The sequence below is a fragment of the Belonocnema kinseyi genome, chromosome 6 (assembly GCF_010883055.1).
Source record: "Belonocnema kinseyi isolate 2016_QV_RU_SX_M_011 chromosome 6, B_treatae_v1, whole genome shotgun sequence".
Lineage (NCBI taxonomy): Eukaryota > Metazoa > Arthropoda > Insecta > Hymenoptera > Cynipidae > Belonocnema > Belonocnema kinseyi.
This window is the reverse complement of record NC_046662.1, coordinates 81,875,159-81,889,612: the sequence shown is the minus strand read 5'-3', so window position 1 is coordinate 81,889,612 and position 14,454 is coordinate 81,875,159. Positions and strand designations below refer to the sequence as shown.

The 14,454-nt window shown below is 31.3% G+C and overlaps 1 protein-coding gene across 1 annotated transcript in view; it reads right to left on the bottom strand.

Moving 5' to 3' along the window:
- Nucleotides 1–10,550: 10,550 nt before the first annotated feature.
- The window catches only part of LOC117174904 (protein lev-9), a 10,895-nt gene continuing 6,991 nt past the window's right edge, over nt 10,551–14,454 (bottom strand). The window contains exons 3-5 of the mRNA XM_033364346.1: nt 13,174–13,414; nt 12,283–12,871; nt 10,551–12,091 (exon numbers count right to left, since the gene is read on the bottom strand). Of these exons, the coding sequence (XP_033220237.1) occupies nt 10,699–12,091; nt 12,283–12,871; nt 13,174–13,414 (2,223 nt within the window). The 3' untranslated portion in view covers nt 10,551–10,698. The remainder of the gene's footprint in view (nt 12,092–12,282; nt 12,872–13,173; nt 13,415–14,454) is intronic.

Here is a 14,454-nt window from a genome sequence, read left to right as displayed (position 1 = left end):
ATGATTGAATAAGTTCAAAAATCTTCTCAAATATCTGAAATATTAATCGAGGTATACCTTTGTAATTTCGTACCACACTTAACCCAATACGGATCGATAAGGGTGAACTTCAGGCAGAATTCAGTTTCAAGTTGACCTTTATTGATAAATGACAAGGTGGCCTATTTTAACATGGGCGTACACACGACATATGTAATCATTCTTTTCTGAAAACCTCAAGATTTAAGAACTTTTAATGAAAAAGATTGAAATCGTGTGATTTACACCCTAAAAGTTTCAAAATTTATAAATTTTCAGTAGAAAATATTTAAATTTTGAAATTGGGAAACGAAGATTAAAATTTGTGCTTGTCCGAAGTAAAAATTGTCTAAAATAATATTGGAAGCTTTCAAGGTATTTGAATTTGAAATAATATTATAGAATTTGGAAATTTCTGGTTAAAAAAGTACAAAGTGAAAGAATTTCAAAATAAATGTATGGTTTAAAAAATAATAAGCATTCATGACTGTTACACAAATCAAATTGAATTTTAATGCACATGTATTGCAAATTTTTGCCACTCATGTCCATTGAAAGTGTAATATAAAACTGAAATACTATTTCAAATACTGTTATGGTTTTTTAATTAAAATAAAAAAATATTTTTGGTTGGAATGTTAACTATTACATTCATATTGAAAATTCATCTTTTTAGGCTAAAAATTCAACTCCTTGGTTGAAAGTTGAACTATTTTCTTGAAAATTAACTTTTTTGTTGAACACATCATTTTGGGTTTAAATTGATTCCTTGGACTGAAAATTAAGACAACTTTATTAAAAATTAATTTTGTTGTTAACAATTTTTTGAATTGAAATTTGATCTTTTTGGATAAAAGTGTAATTATTTGGTTTGAAATTCAATTAGTTTGTTAACATTTTTAAACTTGATTTACGTTTCTTTTTTCTTTACTAAAAAATTTCATTTGATTGCAAATTCAACTATTTTGTTGTGAAATTAATGCCTAAACTAAACTACTAACTTTTTTGTCTTTTTGGTTTAAGAATTAATCTCTGTTCGTAGAAGTTAAATTATTTCTGAATAAAAATAATCCTTTTGGTTGATAATTAACATTTTTGTAAGAAAATTCACATTTTCCTCTTGACAATTCATCTATTTTGTAGCAAATACTTATTTTCAGCTCGAAAATTTAAAAGTTCCCTAGGATCAAATTCAACTATTTGTTCTAATTTTTGAACAACTCTATTAAAAATTAATTTTTTCAGATGAAAATTCATAATTTTAGTTCAAATATATTTCCTTGTCTGAGCATTTAACTACTCTGGTGGCAATCCGTTTATTTTTTGTTTGGCAATTAATTCTTTAATTGAAAATCTAACTATTCCATTTATGGTTGAAATTTTATGTTTTTAAATTTAAAACTCCACAATTTTGTTGAAAATTCATATATTTTGTTAAATATTTGTTCTTTTTGGTAGAAAATCATTCCTTTTGCTCGAAAATGTAACTATCTGGTGGAAAAGTGATGTATTCGGTAAAAAATTTGTTTTTCTTCGTGAAATTTAACTATTTTTTATTAAAAATTAACATCTTCATTTAAAATATAAACAATTACATTGTTTTTGAAAATTTATCTTCCTAAATTGAATATTCATCCTGCTTGTTTAAATCTTCTTTCTGGAAAGTTTTGCAAGCTACAAATACTACTGTTAAAATTACGGATATTAGGTAACAGATTAAGTTATAGTTTTGAATTAGAGTTTAAAAAAAAAACATCAACCTGTTTACATTATTTGGACTTGTCCATTTTTTGTTAAATAATTTAACAAATAGTGCGTACCTTCATACTATGCCCAAGAAACCACTTCTTACTATCCAGTCTCAGCTTGGCTAATCCATAACGTAGCAGCTATATCGATTTAACGTAGTAAGACATCAATGGAAGCCACAAGTACCTCCATCCACTTGAGCCAACATGCACTTCTGGGAATTCTTGAATACAATTCCTCCTCTATAGCTTGAGGGGCATTCTATGATGCAGAATCTCTCTACTATATTCATGCACGGCACCCTTTTCCCACCGAGTTTCCATTGGGAAAGGTTAAGACTCGGTAGTAGGAAGAGTTCATTCAGAAAAGCGGATACGACAATGGCGCGCGCCACGAAGTTCTTGGCACACCTATCTTTTACTTCTTGTCCCACGCCAGCCTCTAGATTCTCGAGACTTTTAGCTAAAAGCTAGACAAATCCTGAGAGAAATGGACCCAATGGCTCATTGAAGAAAGGATTTTAGGCAATTCTGAGGTCGCCATTGACCATGGTGGTGACACTTGGCTCCTGAATTGGCAGGAAGCCCGCACCGCTTAACTCCTTCCTAAAAGCTCAATGAGATTAACATCGGTGCTGACCAGACTTAGAGTCTGAAAAGCCCTCGTCACTAAACTGATTGAATGAACTCAACAGAATATGCCAATGAGTTTCACTGACAGTACAAGAGATACTGCAGTTTATTATGGAACCACCTGACGCTTCTGACGCTTCTTTTGGTTGAATAGCAAGTGTGTAAATTAGTAATTATTCCAGACTAATGGCTTTCTTAAATAAATTTTGGAAAGAAATAAACATGTTAGAACTCAAAGGTAATATATCAAATTTAAGTTATAATGAAAGTGATTTTAGACTTCAGAGCCAAAAGTGCTCTCAAAACAGGTTAAATAAGGCGATTTCTCAAGTAAAATAGGAAATAACATAGGAATAAATTCAGTTAAAAAACAATAATGTAGGTACCATATTCCTAAGATTCAAAGTCGAAATATATTGCATCTATAACAAAATAGTCGAATTTTCAACCAAAGAAGATTATTTAAAAAAAGAGAGTTGACTCTTAAGCCTGAAGTGATGAATTTTTAACAAAATAGTTTATTTAGAACCAAAAAGATGAATTTTGAGCGGAGCAATTACATTTTTTTTAAATCAACCAGATAGTTGAATTTTCAAGCCAAGGAGACGAATTTTCAACAAAAAATTTATTTTTACTGAAATAGTTGAATTTTCGGTTTTCGAAGATAAATTTTTAACCATTCAATCGAATTTTTCAACAAAAAAGGGGAAACTAAAACAAAAAATATTTAAAATTTTACATCAATATTACAAATTTTAAACTAAAAAGACAAAACCTTCAGGAGAGACAGTTGAGTTTTCTAAAAAGAAAGACGAATTTCCGACCCAAAAACATGATTTTTTTTACTAAAGGACAAATTTTCAGTCCAAAAGTATTAATTTTCTATCCAAAAAAGAGAAATGCTTAAGTAAACAGTTGACTTCTTAACTAAAACAAAATAATTTCGGACCAGAAATATGTTAGTAGTCTTTTCATTCGAAAATAATTAACTTTCAGGCATAAGAGATGACTTTACTACCCAGAGGCGAATTTTCAATCCAAGAGGACATCAATTCTTGATTTGAGAAGACCAATGTTCAAATAGATAGTTGAATTAAAAAAAAGAAACTTTTTAATAAAATAGTTCCATTTTTAACAAAATAATTAAATATTAAACAACAAAACATGACACTTTTAACACAAGAAACTTTTAAGCAAAACCGATAACTTTATAAGAAAGTGTTAAAATAGAAAAAAAATGAAATTTTTAACTAAATAATCAAATTCCTAATGTAAGAAGATGAATTCTGGATCAAACCTATGTTAGTAGACAAATTCAGTAGTTCAAATTTTGACCAGAAATACGACTTCATAATAAAATAGTTGCATTTTCAAAAGAAAATTACATTTTCAACCAAAAAATATGAATTTTCTACGAAAGCATAAATTTCAAATCTAATAGGATCAATTTTCTATAAAATAAGGAGAATCTTAAATTAAATTGTTAAATGTTTAACCAAAAAGAGGATTTTTTTGATAAAATAGTTAAATTTTCAACAAAAAAGATGGCTCTCCTTCATAGATATGATTTTAAACTCCAAGAGTACAAACGTTCCATCCCAAAAGACGAACTTTTAACTGAACAGTTAAATTTTTGACCGAAAAGATGGCTTAATAAAAAAAAATATTGAATTTTGAACAAAATAATGAAATTTTCTAAAAAAAAATATAACTTTTCTATCAAACAATGAATATTCAGTCCAAGAGAACAAATTTGCTATAAAAAAGACAAAAAAAGATGACTTGCTTCCTAAGATATGAATTTAAATAGTAAGAGTACAAATCTGCTATCAAAAGAGGTAAATTTTGCAACTCAACAGTTAAATTGTAGACCCTGAGGATTACTTCATAAAAAATCGTTGACTTTTAAACAAAATAATTAAATTTTGAAGCAAAAAATTTGACTTTTCTACTAAGAGATGAATTTTATATCGAAGAGGGAAATTTTCGTATCTAAAAAGATGAAGTTTTAACCAGAGAGTTGAATTTCTTACTAAAAATATTACTTAATAATAAAATAGTTGGATTTTTAAAGAAATAGTAGAAATTTTAAGTAGACGTAATGCATTCTTAACCAAACATATAATAGTAGACTTTTTACCTCAAAAAAATTAACTTTCAACCAAAAAAAATATTTTTTATAATACTGTAGTTGAAAAAAGTCAAATCTGGAACCCAATAGCAGAACTTAAGCAAAAATACGAGAAAAAGGGAAATGAGGGGAATATGGGAGAGTACAAAGTCTGTATTTTAATAAACCAGATGCTGTCTTGAAATATTCGCGTTCTTGTGAATCAAGATCTAAAATATAGATTCTGGATTTTTACTGGAAATTATACTTTTGGCACTACATTATTTGGTGACGTTATAATTTTGTACCCCCGAATTGAACCGTAGTGGTTAAATTTTAGATTTAGAGACAAAATTTATATGGCACTTTTCGCTATCCCTAAATTATAACTTTGTTATGCATACTATTAGTAATTAATTATATAAATTTATGAAATCTATGTAATTATATACTGTGGTAAATATTTAAAAAGGATTTTTTTTAAACTAAAATATAGAAGGAATTTTAGTATTTTAAGGATCATCAACACAAGCATTAGATTCTGAATAAGCATATGTATAGTAACGTTCAGATATGAAATATAAAGTAATTTGCCATATATCAAGGGATTTGGTTGATGTCAATGAAAACAATTCCAAACACGTTTTTTTTAAAGAGCGTGATGATATTTATTGCGAAAGCAAAAATAAATCCGAAAAACTCCCGTTGTTTTTAAGCAACTTTCCATCTATTTTCCTGCTTTTTCCCACCCAGTGGCCACCCTGATATAGAAGTTAGGACCATAACGGAGAAGGATTTCATGATGTGATAGCAGAAAAAAATACTGGTTATTCTGAGAAGTAATTTGTTGACAGGAATCAATTTACACATAGGTGTCAAACTAAATTTTTCTTCCAGATGACGAATTTGAAATTTGATTGCGAAACATCTTTACTTTTAAAATTATAGAAATTAGCAAGAGTTTATTTGCAATCTGACAGTCAACGAAGCGCATAGTAATCAGTTCCACTAGATTAAACCATTTTCATATTCGTAGGAATGTGTTCAATTTGCAGAGAAGACAAAACACATTATAACGAAGACGCTAAGTGCTTTGAAGTAGTTCTGGACTGGAGCAGCCACTTATCACTATAGGGTTCAGTGTTTAGAGTGATTAGCGTGGGATCACACTAACCGTGCAATCATGGCTGTGAGCAGCGGAATAATGTGCTTGAGTAACTCGCTCAGGCAAACGAATTAGTAGTGCGTACACACTCTGATCTTCCTTTGCCTCTTTGAGAGTGCTAAGAGCTTCACAGATACTTTTTGATTATGTTCCTACGTCGCTGTCCCACTAATGACGAAACTAGAACGAATCTTCACGAGATGCTTTCTCCTGTGTCAATTTGCACTTCTTTTTTTCAATCAACAACAAAAATCTCTTCCGAACTTTCCTCAGTCTTTATGTGTCCTTTTAGATTTATAGGTAAGGGATCCTTAAACTATGTTTCCAATTTGAGGGGTGGAGGGGTCACGCTAAAAACAAGGAAATGAATTTCTTTGTTTTATTTTGTTCGTACCAAGGATTTGATTCCTTTAATCGAATAAATATGTTTAACAGGCGAAAAAGTCTAGCCTTGACGTAAAGACCTCATTCCTTCGGTGATATTTCTTTAATGCAAAGAAATATTTCTTTTCAGCTGTTTTTCACGCATCAAGAATTATTTTTACATGAAAATTAAATCGATTCTTTGTAGTTGTAAATACGTATTTAAATTAAGAAACTTATCCATTTATGGATCAAATAATTTAGGTTTCTGTGAGCAAAAGAAATATTATTTCAAGTAAATATTGATCTGTTTTATGGAAAGAAATCAGAATTTGAATAAACAGTTTGCAATTAATTAAGACAAAACAATATTTGTTCGAATAAAGAAAATTAGTTTTAAAAATAAAATAGTTATAAGTTAGACGCAAATGTTCACCATCGTTATAATAAAAAGATGTGATGCTCTACGTATGTCACCTGATACTACTATGCTTTCTCTGTTCTCAACATCAGCACTCACTGTGCTTGAAATATTATTATTATTATTTTAAAAACATTTCTGTGGCGAAATGTTTTCACAGGCTTATACTGCCCAACATGTCGAAGGCATTTTTGGTTAGAGATGGATTTTTATTTAATCATTTTTGCACGGAGCTGTCCCGGTATATATCATCAGTCACGGACGCATTTTTATAATGCAATCAAGTGATGTGATGAGAGCAGTCTGCCCAGACATATTGGACAAAGCCTGGTTTTTACCCCATCATTGACGGACTGGGTTGCAGTTAAGTACACGATGGGAGGACCTACAGCTTAAGGTGGGTTCCGAACCACCAGAACCTCGGTAAAGGTACATTGAAAAATTTCCAGAGGTACCGGCTCAGTGATCGAACCCCGGACCTCTGAGGTGAAGTCCAAGTGTCTAACCAACTGAGCCACCGAGGCTCTAAAAAACATTTCAGTGCCGAAATGTTGTCACACGCTTATACTGCCCAACATTTCGAAGGCATTTTTGGTTAGAGTTGGATTTTTTATTTTAACCATTTTTGCACGGGGCTGTCCCAGTATATATCATCAGTCACGGACGCATTTTTATAATGCAATCAAGTGATCTGATGAGAGCAGTCCGCCCAGACATATTGTACAAAGCCTGGTTTTTACCCCATCATTGACGGACTGGGTTGCAGTTAAGTACACGATGGGGGGACCTACAGCGTAAGGTGGGTTCCGAACCACCAGAACCTCGGTGAAGGTACACTGAAAAATTTCTAGAGGTACCGGCTCAGGGATCGAACTCCGGACCTCTGAGGTGAAGTCCGAGTGTCTAACCAACTGAGCCACCGAGGCTCTGTATTATATATTATAGTATTATATACCATTATTATTATTATTATTATTATTATTATTATTATTACATTAAACTTCTAAACAAATCCTACATAGAAATTTGCGTCTGTCAACTATTCACATTTTTTTAACAATTGTAGTATTTTTGTAGGCCAATGGAATACTTTTTTTATTTTAAGCTACGTTTATTTTTATAAAGAAGTTAATTAATTTAATATGAGGACATTATCCTCACAATAAAAATTAATTTCCTTGTAACTAAGAAATATTTCGTAAAATTAGGTAAGTTAAACAAGGTTTAGAAAATGAAATTTTTTTGGTAAACTGTAAGGAAGTGCTACTATAGTTGATGGACTTTAATGTTTTCAAATGAAACATTTTCCTGTTTTAAAATGACATTTGTCTATATTAAGTACCTCATTTTCAAAAAGAAATCTCCTATTTCTTTCGAACAATGAAAAAGTTCTTTTGATTATTTGATATTTTACTAATTGAAATAATTATTTATTTGCAACAATAATTATATATTTTTGGTTTAGATGAAATCATTTGTTTGTATTGAAAAAATGTTTTATAGGACGCCTTGAGTACGATCTTTTTTTTTAATCAAGTAAATATTCTTTCATTTAACTTTTTTTCTCATATGGAATGGGCGTTATGAACGTAGGTAAAATTTAGTACGCTTTCAAGAATTTTCCTATTTATTTAGTTTTTTCGCTTGAATGTGAACTGAATTAATATAAATCAATAAAAAAATCCAACAATTTTTTTGTTTTTTTTTAGTTCAATTACATTTTTTTATCTGAAAATTTAACTTGTCCATTTTTGGGATGAATAATCTTTCTTGGTTGAAAACTCATCTATCTTGGTAGATAAATTAACTACTTGATTGAAAGTCAAACTCTTTTATAAAGAATGCATTTTTTTCAACATTAATCATTTTAGTTAAAAAATGATCTTTTTTGGTTTGACATTCAATTAGTCAGTTGAACCTTAAACTTCTTGTTAAATTAATTTTTTCAGCAAAAATGATAACTATTCCGTTTATGGATGCAAATTTATCTCTCGAAAGTGAATTTTTTTGTAGAAAATGAATCTTTTTGATGGAAAAATCATCCTTTCGTAGAAAATCTAAATGCCTCGGCTTTGGTTAAAAATTCATCTTTTTGTTTGAATATTCCACTATTGGATTGAATTCATATTTTTTTGATGAATTTAATTGTTTTAATGTAACTCTTTGGTTTAAAATTAATCTTTCTTAATTTAAAATTTTTCTGTTTGGTTAAGGATCCAAATACTTTTTTTTATATATTTTTTTGTTTAATTCAAATGGTTGAACATTCCCCCTCGGGTTGCAAAATTCATCCTTTCTGATAGAAAATTCATCTTTCTTGGTCAAAAATGGAATGTTTTGTTGAAAATTTAAATTTTTGGGTTAAATATTCAACTATCTTCTACCAAATTCGTCTTTCTGGCTTGAAAATTCAATTTTTTTAGTTGAATTTCAAATTTTTTCGTTCAAAAATTCCACCACTATATTAAATATTAATCTTTTTCGTTTAAAAATTTAACTAGTTTGATAAAGTCATATTTTTTGGGTGAAAATTTAATTCTTGTATTAGAAATTTGTCCTTTCGGATTAAAAATGTATCTTTTATAATAGAAAAGTCTCTTTTTTTGTTTGTAAATTCTTTGTTTTTTTTAAAGTTTAACTATTTGATAGTTAATGCAACTGTTTGGTTAAAAAAAATTTTTTCGTAATTGGAAATTCAACGTTTTTTATCAATTCATCTGTTTCGGTCAACAATGTAATTACTTAGTTGACAATTTCTCCTTTTGCATTAAAAATTAATCCTACATGTTAGAAAAGTGATTGAACTATTTTGTTCAAAATTCCTTTTTTTTGTTTGAGTGATTTGATTGCAAATGCAACTTTCTGTTTTAAACTTATTTTTGTTGTTCTTGAAGACTTTTTTTTTATGCTTGAAACCAAATTTCAATACTCTTCATTTAAAATTTAACCATTTGGTGGAAAATTCATCTTGGAAAGTTAAAAATCATCTCTTCGGGTAAAAAATCTTTTTTGTGTGAAAATTCAGCTATTTGGTTGTCCATTAAACTGTTTGGTGAAACATTGATTTAGTCTTTTTGAAAATTCAGCGTTTCTCATGAGTTAATCTTTTCTGGTTCACAAATTAACTATTTTGTTGACATTTTCTCCTTTTTGATTAAAAATTCATTCTACATGTTAGGAAAATAATTGTACTATTTTTTAAACAGTTAAACAATTTTGTTTAAAATTCTTTTGTTTTGCTTTGAGTGCCGGAGTATTTGATTGCAAATGAAACTTTTTCGGTGAAAATTATTTTTGTTGTTGAAAACATCCCTTTTTAGTGCTTTAAACCAAAGTTAAATACTCTTGAATTTAAAATTGGACCATTTGGTGAAAAATTCATCTTGGTAAGTTGAAGAATCATCTCTTCGGATAGAAAATATTTTTTCTATGTGAAAATTCAACTATTTTATGAAAATGTAATATATATTTTGACTAAAAATGTTAGGAACTTAAAGAGCTTCATATTGGATTTAATATGTAATTTGGGAATACTTTTCTTTTCTGGGGGGGGCGGGAGGGGGAGGGGTCGAAAAATAGCTTGAAACCTACAATTTTGAAAGTTGCATCTTATAAAGAAAATATTTATTTCTCAGTAGAAATTAAAAAAACCGAGAATTAAAGATAAATTATTAATAATTAAAGACGTAAATTATGTTTCCACTTCAAGAAAATTAATTTCTTTCCCGATCAAAATGTTGATCTACATCACGAGTGGTATAGTAGTATATATATATTCTCGAAAAATTATAATTGAGCCCTAATTAACGGTGCACTGTCGATATAGAGAACTGGTCTTTATCGCGGGGCGTGTTACGCGAACACGTTTTTTTGTGGACTCTTGCTGATATATTTATCTTTAATTACTTTTGTCACTGAATCAGTCTCTTTCGTATTTGGAATAATGATAATGTCATGAAAGATGACACAACAAATTTTAATTTTTTTCAGGTGTTGAAATAAAATTTGAACCCTCATCATATTCAATCAAGCTTACAAATTTGAAGATGGGAAGGAATGGAGAGGAAGGCACTCAATGATAGCATGGAAAAGATTTATTTTCGTCAAAAAGTGTCGTACATGTTAGATTATCAATGGACGAGAGAAAAACCGATGAACTATCGAATAACGTGTATATTCACCTAAAATTGGCTGGTATCGATTATTGATAATAAATTCCATAATATCACAATAACATCATTCATTCTTCTTCGGATCTCATACCCCGGAAGACGGGCGAGTTTACTCGATTGTTTAGCAAAAGGGATCGTTTGACGTCCTCTCTATACTGGCCTTCATACGCTCTTAAATATAAATTCTTAATTAAAATTTGATTATCCAGCTCAGATGGCGAAAGAAATCTCTTCGCTCGACTTTGCTGCTGTGCTTCCAACCCCTTCCACAAAAACTGTCCTAAGTTTGATTGGCGGCCTGCGAACAGTATATTGCCATTCCCATCAACAGAAGCATCTCTAATTCGTCTGCTACGATGCTTTGGTACTTCACCTTTACTTTCAGCTAATGGTATTTCGTTATTTATTGAAGATTCACTGCTATTTGATAAGATTGATAGAATCGTCGTTTTATCTGTTTCCTGGGTCGAAGGCGTTATTACAGTCGTGACCTCTTCAGTGATCTTAGACGAGTTGATTTTATTTTCTATGATATGTTTGAAGAAAGTGTAAATCTCGCCGATCGTAAAGGAAGTTCCATTCCGGATGGTCATCTTGTTAATATTCATTTTCTTGATCAGTTCCTCCGTCATATTATGAGTTTCCAGCATCGATAACTTCTCGTTCACGTAGTCGTTAATGAACTCATAAAAGCCTTTGTACGTGCTCGACACCTTGTGCTTCTTCTTATCCTTCTTCTTTCCTTTCTCAACTCGAGTCTGATTTCTCCTTCTAGACTCCTTTCGCGACTGCTTCTCATACCATCGTAAAGTCTTGTTATAGAATCTGACAATCCTCTCAAACTCCCTCTTCAACTTTGTGAACTCTCGTTGGTTTCTGACCTCAAAGCTATCTCGATTTTTTGCAGTTGAGTTCCTCCTCGGTTCAGACAAATCAACATGAAAGAAGTTTTTGCTGATAACATTCAGAAGATCATGCATTGTCACATTTGTGTGGTTATCTGCATGTTTGGTATCAATTCTGTGTAGCTTGCGATAAACGACCTTGAGGAAGTCGACCATCTTCTCGTCCCTGGATCGTGATCGTCCACTGTGAGAAGTTCCATTTTTGAGAGTGTTGTGGAGTGTTAGGTTTGTTTGAACTTCGTGGGTAGAATTATTTGTGGTCGTGAGGTTCTTCTTCATTTCCAGGTGAAGGAGTTTCTTGCCTACTTTTCGGAAGAAGTCAATGAACTTTTTGTAAGCTGCGATTATTGTTTGGTTTCTTCCTTCCTCGTGGATTGATCTTCTTTTTCTGTTCCATCGAATTCTGGGGTGTTGGCCCAAGGAGCAGATTGGAAGCTCTCTCGGGCTCCAGTTTCCACTGATGCAAGTAGCTCCTGGGGGACCCTCACTTAGGTAGTAGCCCTTGTCGCAGTCGTACATTATTTGCTTGTTGTTCACGACTTTCTTCACGTAAGGTCTGTAAACAGATTTATAAAGATCTTGCTAAAATTTAGTTTAGAATAAAACATGCACTGGAAAACTTGGTTTGAAGCATAAAAAATCAATAAGTTTAGAAAATATGGTTTGGTGAAATGGATTTGGAGAACATAGGCACAAGAAGGTTTTTTATCAAATTAATGAATCAAAGATGATGAAAATTACCCATACCTGTAATCATAAACTCCCATGTTTCCAACCAGAAGAACTTTTCCGTTCTTCACGAAACCAGGGAATGGGCAGTAGACTTCAATGCAAGATGGAATGTCCCCAGTCCAGTTTCCAAAACTGCACTCTACCGAGAAGGACTGATTAAAAGGACCACCTCCAAGCAGCTCAAATCCATCCTTACATTTGAAGACAGCTTTCATGCCATGATCAGTCTTGGGAGCAATGACCATTCCATTTTTTGGTTGTTTCGGCATCTGCCTGCATCTAGCTGGTGAGCAAGAAGGTACTATCGACCAAGTACCATTATTGCAGACAACTGGTGTACTATTGGCTGCAAATTCATAATATTGAACGCACTCAACCAGTAATCTTTCGCCATGCTCCACAACTGTTACATTGTTGATATGGTCTCGGTCATGACTTGCGACTGATACATGACCATTGCCGATCTGTGGTACCACACATGGGGCAAGACACTGAGGAATTGGATATCGCCATTTTCCATCTATTTGACAAACTGATGAAGTATTCCCTTCTAACTTCATGTGATCATTGCAACGGAAAATGATACTTGCACCCAATCCAGTTCCTGATTGAGAAAAACAGAAAAGAAGAAAATTTTTTGCAAATCTGTTCTAAATCTCTTGTAAATTTATTTTATTATATAAGTATTTCTTGGTATAATAGATGTTAAATTTAAAGAAAGCATCATCGATTGTTTGTTCACAGATGATTTGAAACGGGATTAAATCATTATCAGCCTAAAGAAGACGATGAGTCCGACCCGACGTGAAAAGGCCAAAAGGGAATATGAGATGATGCAAAGAACAAAGGAAATTCAGCGAGCGAAGAATATATGCAAAAAAGGCTATCGGTCTGCTCTTGGAATACCTGCTTCGATGTTCTCGATCCAGCCGTTGTAAAGGGTTCCCGGCGATCCACAGTTGATCTCTTTGCACGTCGGCGTTTGTCCTGTCCATCTTCTGTCGGCGCCGCATCGCCTCGTCGCTGCTCCTACGATGGTATAACCATATTTGCACTCGTACGAGACTATGGAGTTGTACCCGGTGGATGTGTAAACGGCGTTACCGTGGCGTGGATTCTCAGGAGCTGGACACTGCACTTGCGCGACCTATGAATTGATATTGTTTTTCTGTATTTTTAGATTGAATCCTGAACAGGTTTTCAAATTTTTAAAAAGGATTATAAGTACTGAAACAACTGTTTACAAATTACATTTACATCTCTTGAAAATTTTTAAGAGCATTTTATAATTGTCACTAATTTAAGTCTTAGGACAAAAAAGAACGTGATTTTTAAAATTTATTTTACAGTTTTTGACATTTATTTATATTTATTCATAAACTTAATAAGTTAGGAAGAGATTTAAAAAAAAAATAAGTTACTTTTCAATATTTTTAGTCAGAGAATTTATACTTTTGCTGTAATAATAAATTAGGAATACAATAAATTTATCTGTAGTTATAAACTCAGTATTGTTAAAAACGATATATAAAATCGAGTCTAATATTTCTATTGTTAATTGTAACTCATTTTGGAACAGATCTTGAGATAAAATTTAAATAAAAATACTTCAGGTTAAAATTGTTTATTTAATTATATTTATTTAGTATTTCATGTTATTATTTTCTATTAATTTGAAAGTTGTATTTTTGATTTAATTCCACTGTTATATGGCTAATTTTATTCCTTGAAAGATGCTATACAAATCTTTTGATACGTTTTGCCATTTGAAAACATTTATTTAGGAAAAATATTATTTATAAAAATAACAATTGTATGATTGTTAAATATTTTTGGATAAAGTTCCGAATAGATCAGCGATTCCCAAACTTTTTATGCACTTTCTGGGGAGCGACAGGGGCCCCATCCTCAAATTTTTTCACGATACTGGAACCCAAGTGAGACACTGGACGCTAGTCGTTCGTGCTCGGTTGCTTGCTTCGTTGACCTTTTCGTTGTTAGAGAATTAGAGACGGTTGAGAAAAATGAAAAGTTGGTTAATTATTAATCAATAGAATTTTAATAAGTTCCGTTAGATTTGTTAGTTTATTAAATAAACGTTAAAAAAAGGTAGAAGAAGATCGGATAATAACTTCAAGAGTTATCGCACTTTTGTTGCATTCACAAGATTTGTAAATATTTCATTTA